Source organism: Musca autumnalis, unplaced genomic scaffold, assembly GCF_047663935.1.
Source record: "Musca autumnalis isolate F117 unplaced genomic scaffold, ASM4766393v1 scaffold_5, whole genome shotgun sequence".
Classification (NCBI taxonomy): Eukaryota; Metazoa; Arthropoda; class Insecta; order Diptera; family Muscidae; genus Musca; species Musca autumnalis.
Genome location: NW_027412088.1, coordinates 7,628,083 through 7,655,701, shown reverse-complemented (window position 1 = coordinate 7,655,701; position 27,619 = coordinate 7,628,083). Strand labels below are relative to the sequence as shown.

Genomic DNA, 27,619 nt, shown 5'->3' with positions numbered 1-27,619 from the left:
AACATATTAAAATAAACATTCCATGCCACGGAAACCAAACGTTTATTAAAAGTAGAGTTGATTTTAAATTATATTGCACAAGGTCAATTGTGAGTCATTGTTGTATCTTACCTGTGACCATTTGTGGTATGACGAGGTCTTATGTCATACCGAGGTACACTTGTCCCACCCTGTCACCTATGACATTGTATGTACCTTTAATTTAACAATGTCCCTTAATGTTACCTTCAAAACCTAAAAGCCTTGGTTACCCAACATTCCTTTTAAATGCGAAGTCAGTTTAGCATTTCATATTCATAACAAAATTCATTTTATTGAACATAATTCATAATAAGATTAGGAAAAATATTTGAAATTAAAAATCAAAAATTAATTGCATATTTGCATTAATTATTAAATTAATTAAAAAAAAAAAAGAAAATGAGAAGAAAAAGCTAGAAAAAGGCTAAATGTCAAAATATTTTTGTTTATAACAAAAACCCCATTTTGTGCAATGGCACTAACCAAAAAGTCTATTAAAATAGCCTGATGATTGAGCTCAATAATCTAGCACTCGAAAAAATTACCCATTAAAATATTATATTTGGGTCAGGTCTAAAAATGTTTGCTGGGTTGTGTTCTAATATTTGACACTCATCTTCTTTTACAAAAACATTAAACTATTTCTTAAATTCCTAACGGGATGTTGTTTACAAAAGAAACTTTAAAAATCATATGTATGTCTAATTATGTATGTATGTACATGAAGGTCAATTAAGTACCGTTATGTACAGAAAGCAAGAAATTCAGAGAAAGCAAAAATACAGAAAGTCAAAAAAATTATGTATACATATGTATTACATATTTATCAATATGTAAATATGTCGTGTATGAACCGTTATTCATGGCAAACAATTATTTTATAATATGTCGAAAATTCGATAAGCGAAAAAATATTATATTAATTGGAGAATTTCAATTTTGCAATAATTGATGTAGGCTTTTGGTGTCGATTTTCACTACTTTTTAAATTTAATTTGTACATCACCGCATAAATTGTGTGTGGGGATATGTCCAGATACACCACGCTTGGGAAAATCTCTTCTTTGTGGAAGTCTTCTGTGGCTTGTGCAATATAGTTATGTCGTCATACATCCAATATTTTTCCTTGGGACACTTTATCCAATAATATGTAGTAAACTGCACTCGTTAAAAATTTGAGATTGTGCAGGCACAGCACGGATTTAAAATAATGATGTCGAGGCACTATTGAACCTTGCATAAAAATGCAAAAGAAAATTATCACAAACTCTGCTTTGTTTGGCGATGTCTCCTTGGATAAAAGAAAGTCACTGATCACAATGTAAAGTCTATTTGGCATACATTTATTTACTGTGTTTAATAAAAAGAAAATGTCGACTTCAAAATAAATATATTTTGCACTGACTAAATTTATTTAGCTCGAGTTTATTTATTTTTTTGTCCGCCTCGTTCGAAAGTTTTTATAAAATGATCAGTGTGAGATCCAATTTGACATTTACTTACACATGCATGTATATGTGTTAGTTAATGCTATTGGGATTGTCAGTGATGACAATTGCAGTGTTGCCACTAGTCCGCCTTAATGATTGGCGTAAGCGTATATCATCGCGTACGACGTCAAACATATTAAGGCCGGCACAGAATGGACGTACTCAATATAAAATGAGGCGATCCGTTTCAAAACTGCTTCGTCTCTAGATCTATGATCGTAGAACGAACAGGCAGGATAGCCGTAAAAAAAAATCGTGTGGCTCGACCCACGAAGCCGGGCTCTACTAAAACCAGAAATAAAACGGTGCTATGCTCGAAGGTCGGAGGCATGGTATTTACCAATGTAATTCCCCTTGAGGTCTTCAATGTCATATAGGGCATTACCAATTTTCTTCCGAATTCGGCATTTGACGTATTTTGGATTAAATTTTGCATTAATAGCATTTTTAAAATCACTTTGTGAGTGATTTACCCTAAAAACTTCCTGTCCTTCAACAAAATTTATCGGTCTGACTCTAGTGTTATATGTCTTGGCAGCTTTTTCATGAGCTAGGTCAAGATTCTTTCGGATTTTATCACGTATATTTTGTAGTCGGTCTGCATTTTGAACTATGGTATCATCGTTCATCATATTCAATTGATTTAAAATCGGATATGTCGAACCATGTAAAATCATATTTTGACCAAATGCTGCAAAATAAGGTGAAGTCTGAATAGCAGAATGATAATCACTTCGTAGAACCGATAAAATTCTATAAATGTCTCTATCCCAATTTGTATGGTCAGAGTCATCTTTAAGGAAAAGTCTAATCTTCGAAATAATCTCCCTATTTGCTCTTTCGGAGGCATTTGCCTGCGGAGAGTAAAAACCTGTTGTTATATGTGTGATTCCATACAGTGAAAAGAAGTCTTGCATCTCTTTGGAGACAAACTGTCTACCATTGTCACTGTGGACATATTGTGGAACACCGAAAGTGCAAAAGAGCTCATTCTGGAAGAAGTCAATGACGTTTATAGAAGTGGCCGATCTCATGGGCTTCAGAAAAATAAATTTAGTAAGATGATCAACCACAATGAACAACTGACAATTTTTCGACTTACTACATGGGTAAGGTCCCAAGAAGTCACAATATAACCTCTGAAAAGGTCTAAAAGTAATAAATTGTTCACCCATTGGTGGTCTAGAGATCCGATTATTCGGCTTAATCATCTTACAATCATCACATTTCCTGATAAAGTCTTTAACATCACGAGCCATCCGTGGCCAAAAGAATTTTTGTCTAAGTCTATAGAGTGTTTTGTGGTAACCTCCATGGCAACCTTCTTCATGAGCTTTATTAATAATGTCATGAGTCAAGGTCTGGGGTAGCCATATCCTCCAAAGACTCTCTTCGGTTTCTTCTCCATCACGAAATTTAACTCTTTTGTGGATTACATTATTAGAAACACGAAGGTCAGGTAATGATTCTTTATTTTCCAGAATGTTATTTTTCAATTTCGAATAATCAGGGCTGTCAAATTCGGGTGACGTGAGGTCTACGTCAGGTGGAGCTAAATTAAGGTCGAGTTCATCGACATCAAATCTTGATAAAGTGTCTGGAACTACGTTTAACGTACCTTTCCTATGCTCCATCTTAAAGTCAAAACCTTGGAGCTTGATACTCCATCTAGCAAGTCTACCAGAGAGGTCCTTTTGACTCATGAGCCATTTGAGGCTTGAGTGGTCGGTCACAATTTTGAAAGGAAGTCCTTCAATATAAGGTCTGAATCGCTGTACACAAGTGATGGCTGCTAGGCATTCAAGCTCTGTCACTGTATAATTGCGTTGAGCCTTATTCAGCTTTTGTGACACAAAAGCAATTGGGTGTTCTTTTCCGTCATCATCGACTTGATAGAGAACACCGCCTACCCCTACTCGTGACGCATCACACTGAACTACAAATTCTCTATTAAAGTCTGGCTGAGCCAGTACGGGCGCGCTTGACAAGGCCACTTTTAATTTAGAGAAGGAGTCAATGGCTTCTGGTGTGAGTTTAAAAGGTTTATTTGACTTTTGAAGGCAATCGGTGAGAGGTCCGGAAAGGTCAGAAAAATTATCGATGAATGCACGATACCAATTAGCCATGCCAACAAAACGTCTAACTTGGCGTGGGGTCTTTGGGAGAGGAAAGTTAACAATAGCCTCGACTTTGTCGGGGTCAACTTTCAAAATTCCACCTCCTATCCGATAACCAAGATATTTTATCTCTCGTTGACAAAAGTTGCTCTTTTTCACATTAATTGTAAGGCCAGCTGATTTTAGGCACTGAGCTACTTCGGTTAATAAGGTCATATGGCTTTCAAAGTCAGGACTACATACGAGGAGGTCATCTAAATAAATAAAGACTCGGTCTCTTATCCTTGAAGGTATAGTTTTGTCCATAAGACGACTCATTGTCTGAGGTCCATTGCAGACACCAAAAGGCATTACTTTATATTGATAAAGGGGTCGCCCTGGTACTGCAAAGGCAGTCTTTTCTTTGGAGGTCTCAGATAATTTTATTTGAAAATAAGCGTCTTTAAGGTCTATCCCAGTTATATAATGAGTGTCTTGAAGACGACTCAATAAGCCGTTAATATGAGGAAGTGGGTAGGAATCCTTTTTAGTTAAAGAATTCAACTTTCTACAATCAAGACAAAGTCTTATTTTCCCAGGCTTCCTAACTGTAACTATGGGACTACACCAAGGAGAGTTTGATTCCTCAATTACACCGAGGTCTAAAAGTCGATCTAACTCCTCGTAAATTTCTGCTTGTCTAGGGGGCGAAAGGGGGTAATGCTTGGATTTGACAGGAGTTGCATCTCCAGTGTCAATATGATGCTCAATAAGTTTTGTGCAACCAAGCCCTAACTTTTCGAAAGATGGGAAGTCTAAAATTCTGGTATCGAGTTCAAGTTTTTGTTCTGGGGTGAGGTCGTGAAATAAAGCGTCTTTATTTTCTTTTATCTCCAAACTTGAAATGTCGGGTATAATCTTGGGAGCAAGAGCATATGCTCTCCAAAAATCCACTCCAAGATATCCCTCTTGAGATAAGGTCGGAACTATATAAAAGACGATATTTTTCTTCACACCTTTAAATATCACTGGAAGTGAACAAAAACCAAGAACTTCATTCTTCGTACCATTTGCTGTTGAAATTTTAGATCTAAATCTTTCCAATTTAATATTGTTTTTCTTTATAAAGTCTAAGCTACCCTTTCCTAAAACAGATACATTTGCCCCAGAGTCTAGCAAACATAGAAGGTCATAATCAAAAATTGTAATCCTGGCATATGGTCTACCATCATCAGAAGTCGATAAGAATGATGATTCGATAGCTTTTCTAAATATTTTTCTCTTTTTGTACCTTTCTCTGCATTTTAAAATATGCCACGAAGGCTGAATTATTAATTTATTAGTCCATTCTGGTAGTTGATCAGGAGAGAAATGTTCCTGTGGAATATTTCCTTCCGATGTAAAATTCGACTCGGGATTTAATTTTGGGAACGAGGGTCCCCGGTTAACTTCTCGCTCCGACGGAAGTTTAAATTATGTGTATTCGTACACTTAGGTGTGGTTACTCCCCTATTTCCACATTTGAAACAAAAAATATGTCTCGATTCATCAGGGCAGTAGATATAGCTATGCCCCATTTGAAGGCAATTCCAACATTTAATGCCAGAATAATCTCGCTTATTTTGAGGTCTGGTTACCCTCAAAGATTCAATCTGTGGATCGGGTTCTTCATCAGAATCGTCGGAGACATTTTCAACCGAAATCTCATTTATATGTCTAGGTCGGGTTACAGTAATTTGGGATTTATTTTCTTGAAGTACCTTTTCGGCCTTCCTAGCAATGTCCCTAAGCTCACTTAAATCCTTTGGGCTAGCTATGAAAAGCATAATCTTAAGGTCAGTATTCACATTTTTCTTAATAATGTCTATTACTGAAGTATCAGGTAATGGTTGACCAAGCCGTTGGTTCATTTGGACTATTACTGAGTGAAAGTCATCATAACTTTCTTTAGAATGTTGCTTACGAGTAGACATCCTTATAATTACCTCATGATCACTTTCAAGATTTCCAAATTCGCGGGTCATGGCAGCTTTGAGCTGAGGGTAGGTCAAACCTGGATTCTGTTTTGTGTACATCCAGTACCACTCATCAGCTTTTCCACTCAGGAAAACTTGAAAATTTGCCATTAAATGATCATATGGGCACTGAGACCTTTCGGTAAGGGTATCTATTTTAAATAAAAAGTCCGAAACACTACCTGTACCATTGTATGTGATATTCCAATCTTTAAGATTTTTCGAAAATCCAGAAGAAAAGTTTGAAGGTATGCTTGTATTTGGAGAAGGTAAGTCCCCATCAATTCTGTTCTCAGAAGTCGCTCTAGAACCCGTAGGTTGGCTTAATGTCTGTCGAATCGAGCTAATTTCTCTCCTAAATTCTTCCTGAGTTTCCCTCATAACTTCTCGGAAATATAAAAGGAGTGATTGTGAGTCAAGGTCCTGATTATCAGGGCGTTTTGTCAATGGTGGAGGAGGTCTACCAGATCCCTCGTTATTTTCTTCTGTCGCCATATTTGGTGGATTAATTAAGTCTTCAGACGAATCAGTATCTGCTGACTCAATAGATAAAAATAATGGTTTACCTCGACCTCTAGTGGAAGTAGCAGAAGTATTTAAAATATTTTTAGAATTAGCTTTTGTACTGAAAAGTCCTGCACTACTAGTTCTATTATAAATCCTAGTAGTTGGAGAACCTCTACCTCTGGTACTGGAAAATGGTGTATTTAGCGAACGATTACTTGATGTACTGGAAGTCGATCGTGTAACACGTTTGCTCATATTTCAAAAAAATATGTCCGAAAATAACTTTAAATGTATTAAAGTTTTCAAATAAATCGAAAATATTTCATAAAATTTCAAGGAATGTTGAGTAACTATACTAATAAGTCTTCAGGTCACACTCAAAAGAATTGCAAAGATACCGAAGTATACTGTCTATTCTATATGTCTTTGGCTCATCACTATCTCCCAAATGAAGAAATTAATTGATGACTCAAAGTGAAATTAATTTATATTCAGAAATCTGCTGATCTGGTTTTATTATTCTAATGCTTTAGCCTTATGTCCTAACATTGACCAGCGTCTATTGTCCAAAATCTTATAAGAGACCAGACAAAAGTCTGAAGGAAAAGTCAAGACAAAATCGATTTACCAAGTAATGATTCCTTTATGCAACATAAACTGAACTACTCTTAGTCGTCAGTTTGGACTCTAAATTCCTCATCAAAAGATAAAAAGATCTAGGCATTTAAAAACATAAATCTGAATACGGATCTATTTATTTCAATTTATGTCATTTTATAGTCAATTTTACCAAGTATATACAGGTCCCAGTAAAAAGGTCTTATAAAAATGACAAAAATATCCATAAATAAAAAAAAACAAATATGTCACTAAAATGTTCCAATAGAAGTCAACTGTATATGATTCAATTAGAACAATCGTTAATAAGATCCAATCAATGACTCAGAATTTTTAATTTGTTCAAAAGAACTGATTTTTCGAAAAAGGTGCAAAAATAATTTAAAATCAAAAGGTCAAAATACACAAAATGTATTTCGTTGGGCGCCATATATGTTACGCGCCGGCTATCCGCTGAATAAAATCAAAGCAAAAAATCGAATAAAAATGTATGAAAAATATACGAGGTCGGTTTGGGCATGGTAAGATAACAAATTTGCCTGGCTAGCTCATCCAGGAGGTAAGTTCTCAACCCGTTATTCTTCAGCGCGCGAACATATTAAAATAAACATTCCATGCCACGGAAACCAAACGTTTATTAAAAGTAGAGTTGATTTTAAATTATATTGCACAAGGTCAATTGTGAGTCATTGTTGTATCTTACCTGTGACCATTTGTGGTATGACGAGGTCTTATGTCATACCGAGGTACACTTGTCCCACCCTGTCACCTATGACATTGTATGTACCTTTAATTTAACAATGTCCCTTAATGTTACCTTCAAAACCTAAAAGCCTTGGTTACCCAACATTCCTTTTAAATGCGAAGTCAGTTTAGCATTTCATATTCATAACAAAATTCATTTTATTGAACATAATTCATAATAAGATTAGGAAAAATATTTGAAATTAAAAATCAAAAATTAATTGCATATTTGCATTAATTATTAAATTAATTAAAAAAAAAAAAGAAAATGAGAAGAAAAAGCTAGAAAAAGGCTAAATGTCAAAATATTTTTGTTTATAACAAAAACCCCATTTTGTGCAATGGCACTAACCAAAAAGTCTATTAAAATAGCCTGATGATTGAGCTCAATAATCTAGCACTCGAAAAAATTACCCATTAAAATATTATATTTGGGTCAGGTCTAAAAATGTTTGCTGGGTTGTGTTCTAATATTTGACACTCATCTTCTTTTACAAAAACATTAAACTATTTCTTAAATTCCTAACGGGATGTTGTTTACAAAAGAAACTTTAAAAATCATATGTATGTCTAATTATGTATGTATGTACATGAAGGTCAATTAAGTACCGTTATGTACAGAAAGCAAGAAATTCAGAGAAAGCAAAAATACAGAAAGTCAAAAAAATTATGTATACATATGTATTACATATTTATCAATATGTAAATATGTCGTGTATGAACCGTTATTCATGGCAAACAATTATTTTATAATATGTCGAAAATTCGATAAGCGAAAAAATATTATATTAATTGGAGAATTTCAATTTTGCAATAATTGATGTAGGCTTTTGGTGTCGATTTTCACTACTTTTTAAATTTAATTTGTACATCACCGCATAAATTGTGTGTGGGGATATGTCCAGATACACCACGCTTGGGAAAATCTCTTCTTTGTGGAAGTCTTCTGTGGCTTGTGCAATATAGTTATGTCGTCATACATCCAATATTTTTCCTTGGGACACTTTATCCAATAATATGTAGTAAACTGCACTCGTTAAAAATTTGAGATTGTGCAGGCACAGCACGGATTTAAAATAATGATGTCGAGGCACTATTGAACCTTGCATAAAAATGCAAAAGAAAATTATCACAAACTCTGCTTTGTTTGGCGATGTCTCCTTGGATAAAAGAAAGTCACTGATCACAATGTAAAGTCTATTTGGCATACATTTATTTACTGTGTTTAATAAAAAGAAAATGTCGACTTCAAAATAAATATATTTTGCACTGACTAAATTTATTTAGCTCGAGTTTATTTATTTTTTTGTCCGCCTCGTTCGAAAGTTTTTATAAAATGATCAGTGTGAGATCCAATTTGACATTTACTTACACATGCATGTATATGTGTTAGTTAATGCTATTGGGATTGTCAGTGATGACAATTGCAGTGTTGCCACTAGTCCGCCTTAATGATTGGCGTAAGCGTATATCATCGCGTACGACGTCAAACATATTAAGGCCGGCACAGAATGGACGTACTCAATATAAAATGAGGCGATCCGTTTCACATACTTGCTCAAATTTTGATCTTTCAATTTTGACATTCGATGTTGCAATCATAATCCTTATTTTGAAGCCAAAGATTTTCATCGGGTTTGAGTAATTTTTTCTGTAATTTGTTGACGTTTTAGTAAAAATACTTTTTTACATGCTATTGTCCCATAGCAAATCCTTTTTCTGATAAAAGCGACAATATTTGTGACTAGTAATTCTGAGCCGCATATTTCAGCCAATTCAGGACACGAAGTCACTCCCTCTTGGGGCTTGGGAACGGCTGTGGCAGAGATCCAACTCGCATAATAATGAATTTATGCACTTAAGCTTGGTTTAGATTATGATTAAGTGCATTATCTCGATTTATTAACATATATTGTATGCGAATGACAATTTAAATCCATTGGTTTTGCAAAATCATGAATAGTCTAAACATACTGTTACTCCGAAACGCTCGGTTAAAATGTTGTTCATTGTTTCAACTTTTACTTTTTCTTCTCTGTTGAAAAAATTTATTTAACTACTTCCCGGTTAAGTTGTTTTATTTTATGTTTTAAATATTGATTAAGTCCAGTTTAATAATAAAAAACAAGTTATTGTGAACGAATTGATTTATTTAGAGCATATTTTACTAAATGATAAAGAAAAACAAAAATTGTACGCATCGTAACACTGTGCCTCCACTGTGTACCAATGTCCACACGCATTTTGCATATGGCCGTTTTATTAATGAAATGAATAATACTAATCGAAGTCAAGCCAAGTGGGAGAGAAGCTCCATAACACGGTCGGTCGGTCGGTCATACATATGTACATGCATATGTGTGCCGTGGCAGAGCCGCCAGCGTCTTCGAATATATCGCTCTGGAAGATTGTTTGCTAAAAAGTTAAAACATTTGTGTTTTGTTGTTTGCCTTTGTTATAAACATCGGACGCACAACATTCATACAAACGACACAGACGCAGGTTGTTAAAACAAAACCTTATTATTATTAGTTCAAATCGTGCTATTGCCTGGCAAGTAGAAGCAGCAATATCCACCGGCGCGGACTACCATATTGAGTAAAACCAGTTCCCAACTATAAATCAACATATTTAAAAACTGATTGATAACCCTGTACAATAACGCCCGCAATGAAAAGCTCATCGTAATCTTAGAACATAACAATCGAACATAAACAAATTCACTTCGCGACAACTGAAAGAAGTTCAAAAAAAGTTATACTTAATCGAAATCAAAACGAAAAAGCTAATCTCGAATAAAATTTATAAGGTATGAAATAACCAGCAATTAAAAACAAATATCAAATTCGTATTGAGTGTTTTCGATACAAACAAATTTCAGTAATATGGCTTATCAATGAAACTACCAACTACTACCTGATGTTATGAATTAATGCCGGATAGTGATAAGCAAAAAATGAAGTTTTTTTAAACAAAAGAGATGTGAAAGATTTAAGAAAAAGAGTTTGTGAAATAAATTCGAAAAAAGTTTGATATCCCAAAACAGTGATTAACCAAATTATGTAATAATCAGTTAATCCAGAAAAAATACAAACAAACACACAAAAAATTCAAGTGCGTGATAGAGGCCATTACCGCATTTAAGGTGGTATCTTTTGTGGTATGACAAACTAAACATACGATCGATCGCTCGCTCGCCCATCCATCCGTAAATATCGGATTGAGTGCAGATTTTGTATTCAAAACGAAATCATACGTGACGTAGTTGTGCCACAAAAATAAACATCGCAAAGAAAAGTGAATTTTAAATCGAATTCATTTTATTTTATTAACAACTAAATAGCAATCAAACTGTCACACGCTGCTACATAGTATTGTGTTTTTGTGAACGAAAACAAAAAACAAAAATAAACAAATCGTTTGGACACACACTTTACAGTGGCTCACAGCTTTTGACAATGTTTATATACAAATGCAGAGGGTTTTTTACATTATTGTTGATACTGAATGCTAATTCCAGCTAAAGTTAGAAATAATTTAACATGTGAAAAATTAAACAAGTAAGAACGGCGTTAAGTTCGGCCGGGCCGAACTTGTTATACCCTCCACCACAAGTAGTATTGAAGTAAAATGGAATAATTAGTTTCCTTTCGTGTATGAAGAAGACTTAATACTAAAATTCAGCAATTTCGGTAAAACAATGTGAGGCACCATTCTATGGGGGCTATTTCAAAACGTCGATCTATACCGACAAATTTCTGACGGAAAGTTTTTAGGCTCAAAGAAGACTAAATATCAAATTTCCTATATTTCGGTAAGAGAATGTGGCTAAAACTTAAAAAATACCGAAAATCTAGAAGTACGCTTCTATGGGGATATAGGAAGACGTGGACCTATACTGATAATACTCTTCTGGAATATTTTATAACTCTTAGAAGACGAAATAACGAATTTCAGCCCTTTCGATTGGATATTGACGTCACAATCTTCAGTATTACGAAAATCGGGAGGTACCGTTCTATGGGGGCTATATAGAAACGTGGACCTATACCGACGAATTTTAGTCAGAAATTGGGCAATATAAAAGCGTGGACCTGTACAGACATATTTCTGGCGAACAGTTTTATATCACATTGAAGACTAAATACCAAATTTCAGCCATTTTGGTGGAATATTGAAGACACAACCTTCAAAATACGAAAAATCGGGAGGTACCTTTCCATGGGGGCTATATGAAGGCGTGGACCTATACCGACAATTTTAAAGGGGGAGTTTGAGTACCCCCAACGAAGTCTCAATACCAAATTTCAGACATTTCGGTGTAATAATGAAGCTAAAACCTTCAAAATACCGAAAATCGGGAGGTACCGTTCTATGGGGGCTATATGAAGGTGTGGACCGATACCGACAAAATTCTGGGGAAAGTTTTATACCCCTAATGAAGACTACGTACCAAATTTCAGCCATTTTGGTAGGATAATGAAGCTAAAACCTTAAAAATACCGAAAATCGGGAGGTACCGTTCTATGGGGACTATATCAAAACGTGGACCGATATATCCCATTTTCAATACTAACCATCCTGCATGTAATAAAAACTTCTGTATCAAATTTTGACGGGTGCCACCGTGGTGCAATGGTATGCACGCCCGCCTTGCACGCAAAAGGTCGGTGGTTCGATTCCCCGGCCAGGCAACACCAAACATTTTTCAACGGTGGCAAAATACCCCTCAGTAATGTTGGCGACATTTCCTGAGTATTTCAGCCTTGAAAAACTTCTCTATAAGTGGTGTCTTAGGACACGCCGTTCGGACTCGGCGATAAACAGTAGGTCCCATATCATTGAGCTAAATATGAATCGGGGTGCACTCACTGATATGAGAGAAGTCTCCCTTGTCCCGTATGGGATGTTGTGGAACAATGTTGTTTGTTTATCAAATTTTGACTCTCTATCTTTAAAATTGCGAGCTGTATCTTGATTTCAACAGACAGACGGACGGACAGACAGACATGGTCAAATCGACATAGAATTTTATGCTGATCAATAAAATATATACTTTATAGGGTTTCCGACGAATATTTCGATGTGTTACAAACGGAATGACAAATTTAATTATACCATCCATATGGTGGAGGGTATAATAACAAAGTTTTAGAAGTTTCCAGTGTAAATTCTTAGGCATTTGTGGGGTAGGTATAATAAATAGTGGACCTAATTTTTCTACCGACATATCCAATCAACCCAGTCTAAACCATACAAAAGTTATAATCCTTCTTATATTACAAAACAAGTAAAAAAGTATCAGTCGGCTTTGCCGACAGAGATATACCCTCAGCCTGTGTATTTTGAAACAATAAAACGTATGTATTAAGGGGGTTTTAAAAATTTGGGCGTTTGAACCGACAAAAATGTTGATTAGGCTTAAAGATCAAAAGTTTTGCGGAGGAGATACTAAAAGGGATGGATCGACATTGACCATTATGGAAGTGGTTCTCCAGCCACGACATATGGTGCCATGGGGGGTTTTTACACCCTTCGGGCTGTTTGCTCAAGAAGTATGGACTTGCCCCTGAAAAAAACTTCTACCAATGTAATTGAGGCAGCGAATGCAAGTTGCTTCAACAAAAATCAAAGTGATTCGATATCAGGTCTTAAAGTGAACTTATCCGAAATTTTGTGTGGGAGGTACCGGATAGAGTGGTACAGTCCATAGAGTAGTACAGTCCATATTTGAACATGATCTATATCTGGTAGATATATTAGGATGTGTAAAGTATGGACCAATTCGGCCACTCCCTTCAAGAGTTATCGTGCGCACAATTTTTCCGAACATTTTTGAACTTTTGTGGGGGAGGTACCTGAAGGTGTGGACCAATATGGCTTATCTTCAAACTTAAACTATGTTTGGACAAAATATTACTAAGGCCAAATTTTGGACAGAATCGGCAGATCCGTTCTAGAGTTATCTTGCGCTCCAACCACCTCACACGGTATCATAGGGGTTTTTTGCAACTTTCATGCTATTTTCTCAGGAAGTATGGACTTGCCGGTAATGAAACTTGTACCGTCGTGTGAAGGGCAGTGAATACAAGTTTCTAAAACGAAAATCAAAGCGATTCGAGAGGTGGCAATAAACTGAACTTTTCCGAAATTTTGTGTGGGAGGTACCCGAAGGAGTGGACCTATTGAGACCATACTGGAACCTCATATTACTCTGGTAGAAAGTTTACGCTATACAAAGTATGGACCAAATCGGTCACTCCCTTCAAGAGTTATCGTGCGCACAAACTTTCCTAACATTTTCGAACATTTGTGGGGGAGGTACCGGAAGGAGTGCACCGATGTAGCTCATCTTCGAACTTAAACTAAGTTTGGGCAAAATATTACGAAAGCCAAAATTTGAACCGAATCGGTTCATCCGTTCGAGAGTTATCGTGCGCTCCAGCCAGCAGGACAGACAGACAGACAGACGGACGGACATTGCTAGATCGACTCAAAATTGTCTGAAACACATTTCGTCCAAACATACTTGGGGTCTAAAACTATTATTTCGATAAGGCACATTTTCATCGTATCAAAGTGTATATACCCTCCTTAGCCTAAAGGCTGAGGGTATAATAAACACTTGGGCGTGGATTTTAAAACATTCGGTATGGCTAATAAAATTATAGCGTTTGCCTACCCAAAAAATTGGAAACTTCTTTCCTTTTGATACCGCTCTCGGAAAAATTTGAAAAATTAAGCACAGGTAGTGTGTTTTGTATTGATTCTAACTTTTTCTTATTGACAGGTACAAATCTCGGGTAAAATATTTTTTTTTTTTGTTAAAAGTCGGTCTTCAACCGGTTTTTTAAGATTTTCTCCTCTGTACAGGTGCATATCAATCCCAGAAGATGGTATTGAATGTATACCGCTCAGCCAAGATGAGGTAAAGACAACAATAAATCGGCTGAAGAATAAAAAGGCAGCAGGAGCCGATGGCTTACCAGCCGAGCTGTTCAAAACCGGAGGCGACACGCTGATAAGGTGTATTCATCAGTTAGTTAGCACCATCTGGCAGGAAGATTGAAACCTGAGTATCCTGTGCCCCGTCCACAAGAAGGGAGATACGACTGTATGCTCCAACTATAGGGGCATAAGTCTACTCCCTATTGCCTACAAGATCGTGTCAGGGATATTGTGCGAACGACTAAAGCCTATGGTCAACAAGATAATTAGACCATACCAATGCGGCTTTAGACCTGGCAAGTCCACCATTGACCAGATATTTACCCTGCGGCAAATCCTGGAGAAGACCCAAGAGATGCAGATCGACACCTACTACATTTTTGTCGATTATAAAGCAGCCTTCGACAGCCCGCTGCGTTCAAAGGTATTCCAAGCCATGTCTGAATTTGGTATCCCCGCAAAGCTCATCCGGCTTTGTAAAATGACTTTAACTGACACGAGGTCCTCAGTTAAAATATGAAAGAACCTCTCCGAAGAGTTTGGTGCCAAAAGAGGTTTCAGACAATGAGACAGCCTTTCGTGTGATCTCTTCAACATCCTGCTGGAAAAGGTTATACGTCAAAAGAAGCGGCACAATCTACACCATAGTCACATGTTATTTGCTTATCCTGATGATATAGACATCATGGGCCGATCAGTAAAAGAAGTAACTGATACCTTTATAAAGGTCGAAGGAGAATCTGCTAAAGTGGGTCTGGCGGTAAACGGCGGGAAGACCAAGTTGATGTCGACGCGCAATGCGTCCATTGAGCTCGGACCGACTGTGGAAGTTGGTTCCTATAATATTGAGGTAGTAAAAGACTTCGTCTACCTCGGCACCTCCGTAAACACAACAAACGACATCAGTTGTGAAATAAAAAGAAGAATTGTATTGGCCAACAGATGCTACTTTGGTTTAAGTAAGCAGTTTAAAAGCAAAGCCACATCTCGTCAAACAAAAATAACGCTCTACAAAACACTGATACTACCCGTGCTGATGTATGGCTCCGAAGCCTGGGAACTTGCGCAAGCAGACATGGCAGTGCTTGGTGTGTTTGAGAGAAAAATTCTTCGAAAGATCTACGGACCAATCTGAGTTGACGGTGAATATCGACGTCGCATGAACCACGAGCTGTATCTGCTATACAACGACATCAATATTGTTAAACGTATCGAGGTGCAGTGATTGTGTTGGCTAGGCCATATAATAAGAATGAGCGATAATGAACCCGCTAAAAAGGCGTATAAATTCGAGCCACATGGCGGTGCACGCAGAATTGGCAGGCCAAGGAATAGATGGCCCAAACAAGTGGATGAAGAGATAAAAAGGCGCGGTATTCCAGAGTGCGAAGCAACAAATAGAGAGAAATGGAGATCTTTTCTTAGTTCGGCCTATGGAACAAATGTTCTGTAATGGGCCAGCTAAGTAAGTAAGTACAGGTGTATATCTCGGGAACGGTTACCAAATATCTTGTAAATTGTAAATATTTCTGCCATACCTATTGTTGGAATCAGTACAAAAACCGCTACCTTTGGATCATTTTTCCATGGAAAGATAAACCAATATTGGCTTCCCTTAGTGGAAGGTCTCACTAGAGTGGTTACATTGAAACTTTTAGGTTTTTAAGGATCGAGTTCCCCACTACAGCAACTTCATCATATTACTCCAGTATGGAACTCGACCTAGGAACCCTTGCTTTCATGAAATTGTGCTACTATCTTTTACTACGATAACATTTTTTCTTTATTTTATCGAAAAAATATTAAAAATTAGTAGATTCTTGCAGTACTGGAACGGACTATATACATATGTCTGTTCGAGAACTTGCCAGAAGCAAAAAGTAGTAACTTCTTGCAGGTACGATAACAATTATTCCTTTTTTATCGTTCATCATGCAACCACAAAATGTTTTGTGGTTGCTGGACGGTTGGACAGTTATTGATAACTGCAAAATATCGACATTCAAAACTGACAATGTGTACTGCTCTTTAAGTTATCGTGCTCATCAGTCATTTTATTTGGTGTCGGTAGGGTTTTTACATTTTTTGAGCCATTATACCAGAAAGTATGGACTTGCCCATAAAACACTTTCTATCGCTGTAAACAGGACCACAAGGAGTAACTTCGGTAAAAATTTCGAAATGCAATTATGTAAACATTTAGAACTTTTGGCCATAACTGCCAAAACCGCAAATGTCAATTTCATTGTGTATACGTCAAATAAATCCTTATAAAGATCTAATAACTCATACGCAAACGAACCATGTACTAATTTCACTAGATCATCTAATATCTTTTGCATGTGACACCAAAGAAGTCAACAAAAACCAGTATTTCTAGAGGTGAATATAATTTCATTTTGTTTATTTGCTAAGAAATATGCATTCAAATTACTTCTTCAAATGATAACAACATTCGGTTTCTGAATAGAGGAACCAACGAAAGACGTGAAAAAAAACAAACAAAACAATTTGCTTATAATATATTACCAGTTAAAGCAGTTGGTCACGCAGTTGGGATATCCAAATTCCAAAAATGTGAATGACTGATAGATGAGATAAAAGCTGTCGTATATACGATTTAAAGCGAATTTATATCAAACTTGTTTTAAATAAAAGGCGTTATTTAATTGAATTGCATTGAATATCTCTCAAATAAATTACGTATTTTCCCAAAGTACACGTTTAAGCTGTCGGTGTAAATGAGGCTTTAAATTTTGTAAAAATAAAATAAATCTTTTCGAAAAAACATTAAAGTGTTGGCCAATGAAGTATCAGTGCATGTATATTGGGGTAAACATTTAGTATGTTCCAAAACTGCAAGAATCTAATAATTTTTACTATTTTTTCGATATCATTAGTCCTTGGTCACACTAGCGAGTTTCTTGAAAAGAATAATAGGAAGAGGCAACATCGCAAACACAGAAAACCATGTACAGCGGTTTCACTACCCATACCCCTGGCCTATAAACTGACATGATAAATCGGTTATAGCGTCCAACTCCGTCGGTCCCTTGACATTAGTAAAAAAACACTATGTTGCTTTGAGCCACTGTTCGTATACTTTAATTTGTAAAACTTGCATTACAACACACAATGACAGCAACAACGATGGATGATGTTAATGCGACTGTTAATAATCTTGACATACATATATCCAAATATGTGCGACGAGTATAAGTTCCAATTAAGCGGCACATTTAAAAAAAAAAACATTCGAATACATCCATGCGTACTTATTTCTGTAGTATGTACATACATATGTACGAGTATGTACGTATCATGCGTGTTTTGTTTATGACACAATTGTTGCATGACACCAAACGGAGGACGACACTTGAATAAAGGTTCAATGTCCATCCTTTGGGGCAAAGATCAATGCAAAGGTTGTTGTATTTAGCTGATCGCCCTATGGCTAAACTGGAAGCGGCAAACACAGGGTACGGAGTATTGTGTTTTCTACCAGAATTTAAGGTTTAAAAATTGTTTCTTGTGGAACAATTAATTCATAAAACGACGTTTGCATTAGAGCTTTTTGCCGGGTTAACCTTCATTATGAGGATTTCTTTGACTTTGCGCTATGGAATTGACACTTAAAGCCCAGTGGGTTTATTAAATCCGGTTAAGTGCAAGAATACGTGTGTTCTACTTTTTTCACCACACGCTTTGGGTATACGGCCGTATTTAGGAGCATTATTATATGTTTTTTTTTTACTATTGGATGGATTTGGAAACGCAAAATAAACCAATTTGGAGGAACTAAAAGTATAATTTTTATATTAAAAGTTAATACCAAGAAGGAACTTCTTGAAATTTAATGATAACTTTTAACTTTAAGTTAGCCGGAACGCTAAAAATCTGTACGTAAAAACCAAACTATAACAAAAGAAGACTTATGATAATGTGTATTAAACTCTGCATTGCGGTTTTAACTTTCACTTGAAATAAAGAATTTGCATTTTAACCGCAACCCGCACCCTGGTAGAAAATTAACAGAACGAAGCCGGTTTTAAAAACAAAAGCAACGATAACTTGTGGAACAAAATATAACAATCATTAAATGTTGTTTGAAAAAAAAAACAACATTAGAATAACAGGAATGAAGAACAGAATAATTTCAAGGTCAATGCTAAATTTATATTTTTGATTTTAATTAATTAGCCATAAATCAATCATCTTAACAGCCAGTCAGTCATACACACTCGTACACACAAAGTGATTCTTGTAATGTCAGTTTAGACATGGAATTGCTATGAAGTTGGCCACAAAAGGTAGACCTTTTGAAGATGGGGGTTTCCTCAATGAAGTTTTTACGTTAACATTGTCTTTTTTCGGAGATATTCGTAGGAAAATGGAAAATATTTTTAAAGATGTACCTTTATCTCGCTCCACAGTAGCTCGTCGACTGAGTCCATAGGAAAATTCATTGAATATGGAACCAGAGAGATAATACGGAATGCAGTTTATATACATAAATGTTTGCTTAGACGAAAGCACGGATATAAGTGATAATAGTAGTTTGTATGAGAAATGTTGACAATTTTTATACCCTCAGCATTTATGCTAACGAGGGTATATACACTTTCATACGGGCAAAATGTGCCTCATCGAAATAACGGTTTTAGACCCCAAGTATGTTTGGACGAAATGTGTTTCAGACAATTTGGAGTCGATTGAGCAATGTCCGTCCGTCTGTCTGCCTGTATGGCTGGCTGGAGCGCACGATAACTCTCGAACGGATGAATCGATTCGGTTCAAATTTTGGCTTTCGTAATATTTTGCTCCAACTTAGTTTAAGTTCGAAGATGGGCTATATCGGTCCACTCCTTCCGGTACCTCCCACACAAAAGTTCGAAAATGTTCGGAAAATTTGTGCGCACGATAACTCTAGAAGGGAGTAACCGATTTAGTCCATACCTTGCACATCCTGAAATGTGTGCCAGACTTAGATAAGGTCTTAATATGAACTCAATCGGTCCACTCCTTCGGGTACTTCCCACACACAATTTCGGAATAGTTCAGTTTAGGACCATCTCTCGAATCGCTTTGATTTTTGTTTTAGCAACTTGAATTCGCTGTCCCCCATACGACGGTACAAGTTTCATTAGGGGCAATTCCATACTTCCTGAGAAAATAGCATGAACGTTGCAAAAAACCCCTATGACACCGTGTGAGGTGGTTGGAGCGCAAGATTACTCTAGAACGGATCTGCCGATTCGGTCCAACATTTGGTCTTAGTAATATTTTGTCCAAACATAGTTTAACTTCGAAGATAAGCCATATCTGTCCACTCCTTCAGGTACCTCCCCCACAAAAGTTCAAAAATGTTAGGAAAAATTGTGCGCACGATAACTCTTGAAGGGAGTGGCCGAATTGGTCCATACTTTACACATCCTAATATATCTACCAGATATAGATCAGGTTCAAATATGGATTATATTTGTCAACTCCATCCGGTACCTCCCACACAAAATTTCGGATAAGTTCACTTTAAGACCTGATATCGAATCACTTTGATTTTTGTTGAAGCAACTTGCATTCGCTGCCTCAATTACGATGGTAAAAGTTTTTTTCAGGGGCAAGTCCATACCGAAGGGTGCAAAAACCCCATTGGCACCATATGTAGTGGCTGGAGATCCACTTCCATAATGGTCAATGTCGATCCATTCCTTTTAGTATCTCCTTCGCAAAACTTTTGATCTTTAATCCTAATCAACATTTTTGTCGGTTCAAACGCCCAAAATTTTTAAAACCTCCTAAATACATACGTTTTTTTGGGAAAAATTTGTTTCAATATGCACAGCCTGAGGGTATATCTCTGTTGGCAATGCCGACTGATACTTTTTTACTTGTTTTAACGAGTTTTAAGAAATTTTTAAACTGAATTCATTTTATAGCAATGTAACCGGTAAAGCAATATTTGAAGCATTTCAGAACCAAGTTTTGCCCATCATAGACAAAACAAAGTTGTCTTCAATTTGTAAGGGCGGTGCGGCGGTTCTCATGGTTTTGCGGGACATTTATTTCGATATGGAGTTTATGTCCCCATAATAATCAGCAGGCGTTTTTTGCGAAAATAATTAATGGTATACGCATAGGACATTTGTGGCATTTCTACAACAAGTCGAGGCTGATTACCATGACTGAGCCTCATTCACAGAAGTAAGATGGCTAAGTCGTGGAAAAAGTCTGTAACGTTTGTATACCCTTAAAGATGACTCACTGCTGTTTTTTTTTAAATCTGAAGCATTGTCAAAAGACATCGAATTTATTTCTGCCCAAGAAAGTTCTAATTTCCTTCTATAATTTGCTTTCATAGTAGATATTACAAACCATATGGACACGTCGAACTTGTCGCTGCAAGGGAGATACAAAAACATACATTCCCAAAAAACGTTCTCGCTCTTCCTGCTCATCCATGATTTAGGGAGTTTCAGAATTTTGTTTCCTGAACGATTGTAGACGTTCCGAACAAATGCCTAATTTTTCTAATACATTTGATTGAATTAAAGCGCAATAGTGCTGAACGTTTTCGGAGTAGGTGCCTGAAGAAATGGGTAAACATATGTAGTAATAATTCTTCCAAACTTATGTCATATTTACATTAGAGCTTTTTGCCGGGTTAACATTTCTAAGAGGATTTATTTGACGTATATTATTTTCTACATCAAAGGGGATAATCACTCTAAAATTTGATTTAAAAGTTTATAGTGTTATTTTAGTCTGGTACACGAGATGTACGCATCTAAATTTCTTTTTAATTTCTTAAATATAAAGGCAACATCTAATATCTCAACCTAGTGCTGATAGATTTAAGGCCTGCGTACATAAGCTGCCTTGCCTGCTTACCTTGCTTACTTCTGATAAAAGAATAAAAAAGAAAGGGCAACCCGAAATTTGCTCGGCCTTCTTTATTCTTTTATTTTTATTATGTCAGAAATGAAGCAGGAAAGCAAGGCAATCAGGCAAGGTAGCTTATGTACGCAGGCCTTTAACATGTATGGATTTTTGTTCTATGAAAGTTTGAAATGGCAAATATTTTATTTATAATTTTTTTTTATTTGACATATTTTTCCTTTATAAAAGTTTTCATTTCACATTTTCATAGAAACAGACTGCCAGTTTCTGTATGTCGAAAGAAGAATGTGTGCGAATGAAACACGTCCAAACTTTCGTGTGTTTTTATTCTTTTTTTTTTTTTTTGAAGAAAAAGCAATGGTAAAATTATTTCAAAAACTAATGTTTGGGCGTGTTTCATTCGCACACATTCTTCTTTCGACATACAGAAACAGGCTGAGAATTTAGTCCGTGCACAGTGCAAAATATCAGCACTTTAGCGGAACTTTACTAATAACTTTTAAAGGAAAGGGCGTAATGCAAAAACTTGAATATCTCCGAAGACTGCTCATTTCTGCGTCTGTTTTATAGCTTTGCGAACAGAGGAGTCCGCAATAGTCCAGATTATATAGTATATCTTAACACGGGAAATAAAAAAATAATTTTAAAAACTTCGAAAAATCACTTCTTTCCTATTAAAATTGTATGAAAACAAATAGTTTTTTTGCATTTGTATAAAGATTAAAATATTATCTTTGTTTTGTAAAATATGAACAAAAATAAATCATGGCATGCTGACTAACCATTTGTCCACGCCACTCCATTTTTGAAATAAATCGAAAATCTATTTCTTTTCAGTAGTTTCTCTGAGTAAATCGTCAAACGAATTCAACAAAAATTTAATTAATTTTATGTACTTTGAAAATTCCTTAAAGTTCCACGTTTTTAATGGTACAACAAGAAAGGTAGTTCCATGCTAACAGCTGATTACAATTTTTTTCAAATTTTTAATTTGATGTACGACCATTGTCAAATTGATTTTGGCAGAATGCTTATGTATGTGTACACATGTACATACATGTCAGTTAAAATTAAAATTTCATTCGAATGAAACGAAAAAATTGTTATTGTATAGTTTTGTTCTTTCCGGTGTCGTTTTCCCGCTGTTGGTGGCACTAAAGACTTTCTTGATGTTAATGGTAAATATCATACCAAACCTGCAAAGATTCGGGCAAACGTTAAAATATCTTGCGCATCTTATAAGAGTTATAACGAGTAGATGAACAGAACTACAAGAAGTTTGTTGATGACAAAGCATGAACAACAAATCGTTGATCCGTTTGATTCCCACAAGAACTTCGGAAAACGGACAAAGATGATTCAGTGCTGCAAGTTTTGGGGCTGTTCCGTTGGTGTTAGCAAGGACTTCGGTGAATGCACCGAAGAAACTAATTCCATAATAAAAATAAAAACAGCGAAACAACATATCGACAACTCCAAATAATAGTATGCTAAGTCTAAAAAGTGAGTTTTGCAGGAGAAGCTCTCAAAGTTTGGAAATTTTTTTGAACTTCAGTACTATGCTAAGTCAATATTTGTTTATAACTTCTGTTCGGATTGACCGATCATTACCAAAATTAGACAGAATTTAAGTTAAAGAACGTTCGACACCTCCAAATAATAGTTTGCTAATTCTGAAAAGCGAATTTTGCAAGACAAGCTCTAAAAGTTTGGAAATTTCTTTGACCTTCAGTACTATGCTAAGTAAATATTTGTTTATAACTTCTGTTCGGATTGTCCGATCATTTGACAGAATTTAAGTTAAAGGACGTTAAATATAAAAATGTAAAGAACTTGAAAACATGCTAAGTCGACTTAGCATACTATTGTTTGGAGGCGTCGATATTTTATGGTTAGAAATGTTTTTATTGATAAAATTAAATAAAAACAGAAAAAGTAAGATCTTTTTATTCGTTTATTAGGATTGGGTGTGCAGTTGAAGGAAATCGTTTAGTTGTTGCACGATATCTCCTGCTGATGTTGTCTGTTGTTGATGAACTGTTGCTTTGTTGTTCATTCTGTGCAGTTGAGGAACTTTGGTTGGGTGAGGCTCGTATTGTTTTAAGTTATTACTCCTTACTGTTGAAAAATCGAGAGGCATACCAACCTCAAAGAAATTGCTCTGCATATAAACATCGATATGATGGGTATTGCTGTGGTATCTGGCTTTGCAAGAAAAATAAGTTTTGCTAAGTCCCGAGTCACACTAGAGTAATTTCAATGAAATCTTGACATGAAACTTTGCCTTTTTTGAGAAAAACGCATAATTTCAAGAAACTAGTGTACACGGTTTCATGTGTTCTGCAATTTTGCTTTGTGGCAATATTCGTATAAAACAAACAGACCGTTTTATTTTACATTTTCTTTTACTTTCATGTCAAAATTTCAGTGAAATTACTCTTAGTGTGGCCCGGGACTAAGGGAGCATTTGTTTTAAAGAGGGTCCATGTGGTTGCTTCTGTTGAAGCTGCTGTTATTGCGTTTGATCCCTGCTCCACCATGAATAGCCGAGGATTAGACTGAATATTTGTTGTTTTAAGTTTTCATAAATACAAATGAATAACAAACTTATTTTGTTTTTGTTATGAAATGTCATGACGTATTATTGTTGTTCTGGGGCTGGATTCTTGTTCTATGAAAATTTGAAATGAAAAATATTTTCTTTATATTTTTTCATTTGACAGTTTTTTCCTTTATAAAAGTTTTCATTTCAGATTTTCATAGAAACAGAATTGAGCCCCTGTACTTGACACGCTCCAGTACAGACATACAGGGCCATTATTATATGTATGTGTTCTTTAACTATCTGATGGATTTAAAAACCCAAAATAAACCAATTTGGAGGCATTACAAATATGATTTGTACATTGAAAGTTAATGCCAAGAATCTCCTTCTTGAAATACAATTATCACTTTTAGCTTTAAGATGACGGGACGCTATAAATCCAAACTATAACAAAAGGAGACTTATAATAATAGGGACAAAGTTGTATTTACTTAAATTTGACAGATGCGACTACCTTTTATCATTCTACCATGACTTTTTTCAATCTCTCAGAAGAAAGCAGTATTTTCTGCTTTATGAAAGGTTTTCATGAAATGCAGTATTTTTTTCTGTGTAAGTTATTGTTTCTTCTTGAGAAGCTTGCTAAGTTCAAAGTTGGGCAGTATTATTATTCAATTTAAATTTAATAATCCACAGTCTGTCCGAGTTTAGTCAACGCCATGTTGTTAGTTTTTTTCATTTACAGTATTTTTTGCTTACCTGCACATTCAGAAATTGCACGACTTACTGTGCAGGAATGCCCAAAATGCAGGAAACTTAAATTCGCTTACCTGCCCAACGAAACAGATATCTTCAATATTACTTACGTGCATGTGATATGCAGCAAAAAACAATGTTTGAATAATATTAAAGTTAAAACCATTTCAAGTTCAGGAGAAAAAACATTATAATTTTTTTACTTTGCGTTCTCTTTTTTTTGTGGTGCCTTTGTTTGTCAATACAAAATCAGAGCGGTTGAATTTTATTCGTGTGTTGAGTTCGGAAAAAAAACTATTTTTTTCTTGTGCAGATATATACAAATTTTACAACCAGATTGAAGTAAAATCCCCAAAATATTGATGCAGCTATGTCTAAAATGCAGCTATTGCACCCATGGTAGAACAAGAAAAGGTAGCAGCAATACCCAGCTGACTGAACTGGGTTGTAGTGTTAGTGTCAAATTCCATTCGACATTTTATGTATTTATTTCTATGTTCGATGTATATTAGGGATATATATTTTTCAAGAACAAATTTATTCATCAGAAAAAAAACTATTTCCCATAAAGACGGCTTCATATCATTGACATGTAACCTCCTCCAGGTCCAAACGACATGCCGCACACTAAAACACCGCTTATAGAGGCGGTACAATATTTGTTAATATGTGTGGTATTTTGTTAAACTTGAAAAGAATAAAGCCCTAATAAACATGTGATTTTTTGTTTTCAAAAGCAAATGATTGAAACATCTTCTCTTTTTTCAATGAATTACCAGCGACCCGAAACATTTTTGCAAGTATTCTACTTTCTGCGAGAAATTATGCATTTAGTGGAATGATATGGAAACATTCAAATTGAAAATCTAACGAGTTTTCATTCATGTTTTCCAAAATATTCAATCAAGTGTGAAAAATTTTTAGTTTTTTAAATTCCAATAATTTATAGACATTTCCTTGTTTTGTTTACATTTACGTTGACACTAAGGTTTACAAACAAAAACAAATTCCTTTGTGGTTGTTGTTCGAGTTGTATTTGTTGTAGTATTAACTTTACCTTGTATTTGTTCTACCATGTATTGCACCAGAATACAATATATTGAGAGGAGGAGAGAATAGTAGCCTTAAAAATTGCTTTTGGTCAGGAAACGCCAAAATTTAGCTATGAATGATGCAGGTAACGAGAAATTACTGTATTTTTATTTTTACGAAAAACCGCATCTAATATACTATAGATTGCAGATAGTTTCCTCTTTTTTATGACATCACGCTATGGTCCTACCATGACTTAACTAATGTTGTTGCTTTGTGATGCGTTGTGATTATAGCTTTCTGATGTCCAGCTTTGTGCTGACTCAAATCTTTCATTACCTTCAATTAGGTGCGAAACTTTTCTCGGTGAAGGAGGTAATTTGTATAGAAAAGGCCATGTGGTCTTAAGTGTGTGAAAAATTAAAAATTCATAAATTTATCCTTACATTCTTACTTCGTACAAAATATACATTCATTCCAACAACCCTTAGCTGGCGGCATGCAGAAAGTCTTTCAAGTTAACTCGACGTGTTTTGGATTACACTTTCGACGTTGTTGATTGTTGGGGCTACCATACCTACGATTGCTTTTGCCACCTTGGCTAATTACAAGCACCTGTTGTATAAATATGTATATTAAATGTATATTAAAAATTCTATATACGAATAGGTTTATGAAATGACGTTTCGTATGTTTTTGTGTTTTTTTATATACTTCTCCTTCTTTTGTTGTTATTGAATTGACGGACAGAAGGGAGAATGTGAATTTAGTCCAACTCTAGCTTTACTGCAAGACACATCAACGTCCAGCCGTCTGTCAAACAGAGACATACCTACATATGTAAATACATAGATACATATGTATATACAGTGGAACTTCTCTATAACGTTACAGTTGGGGACCGACGAATTACTACGTTATAGAGAAACCGGGAGAAAATGGCAAGACATTTTAAGCAATGAAATGGAACTATTTTGAATCAATTTTTATTTTAAGAGCATCGATAAACGAGTTTTGTTTCTCCTCATTAGTGTGAACTCCAAAAAAACAGTTGGTGAATGTGTTTTGTTTAACATTTATTGTGTAAATTAAAATGAATAATTTTATTCAAAAATTCGTTATAGAGAGATTATTTTGTGTGAGAATACTAGTACATTAAAAACCATCGTTATAGAGAAGTATTCGCTATAGGGAAGTTCGCTATAGAGTGGTTAAAATAGATGAAAATGTGTGGGAAAAAGCTGAAGAAGTCGCCAAAGAAGTGACGAAACGTAGGGATGAATAGCAATAATTCTCTTTGTTTTATTTGCTAAAACCATCGTAGGTCAAATAGCTAAAAAAACTATAACAAAAGCTGTTTTTAATTTTTAATCTTTATCCAGAAAAATTCGTTATAGGGAAGTTCGTTATAGACAAGTTCGACTGTATTTTTATTTTTAATTTAACTCAATCTCGAATGTCTGTAAAATAATTCTAACTGCTACCTGTTGTTGTTATTTTGTTCTTAATTACAGCTACGGATAAAATAAAACCTGGACTATGGATCCCAGAAATGAAACAAACGGCGCAGTTACTGCGGAACATACTGTGCTTGAAATCCCCACAAATGTTGAAGGTGAGTGGAATGAAAAAAAAACGCAAATATTATTTTTATATGTTTATTAAAAAGGTAATTAAAAAAAAATAACATAGACATCAAAATAATTGGAGTGTAACAATCGGGAGGTTTATTTATTATACGGGCTAACTATAAGTTAAGTTGTTGAATTGCAATTGAAAAAAAAACATTGAAGTTCACAGTAACGTCATGGGTGTTTAACAACCTGTTTAACCTACTAATTGGACAGGGAATATGTACATAAACACATATGTGTGCATACTCTCCCACCTGAGAATGTTATATTAACTTCTTATTTCGTTTGTAATTCATTGACAATAACAGGGGTTGTG

General features: G+C 35.4%; 1 protein-coding gene and 1 long non-coding RNA gene across 17 annotated transcripts in view; one reads left to right on the top strand and one right to left on the bottom strand.

Moving 5' to 3' along the window:
* Positions 1 to 286: 286 nt before the first annotated feature.
* On the bottom strand, positions 287 to 8,987 carry LOC141387266 (uncharacterized). Its single transcript, XR_012408519.1, has 2 exons — positions 8,712 to 8,987; positions 287 to 8,651 (listed from the first exon to the last, which is right to left on the bottom strand). It is a non-coding gene; the product is annotated as an uncharacterized lncRNA (long non-coding RNA).
* A 780-nt stretch (positions 8,988 to 9,767) lies between these two features.
* Positions 9,768 to 27,619, top strand: part of Aldh-III (Aldehyde dehydrogenase type III) — a 70,792-nt gene continuing 52,940 nt past the window's right edge. For 4 of the 16 annotated variants that reach the window (XM_073956687.1, XM_073956679.1, XM_073956691.1 and 1 more), the window contains exons 1-2: positions 26,438 to 26,610; positions 27,184 to 27,284. In XM_073956687.1, coding sequence (XP_073812788.1) covers positions 27,209 to 27,284 — 76 coding nt within the window. In that variant the 5' untranslated portion in view covers positions 26,438 to 26,610; positions 27,184 to 27,208. Of the gene's footprint in view, positions 10,301 to 26,367; positions 26,611 to 27,183; positions 27,285 to 27,619 lie in introns of those variants that run through there. The other 12 variants (XM_073956686.1, XM_073956693.1, XM_073956684.1 and 9 more) reach the window with 10 other exon arrangements.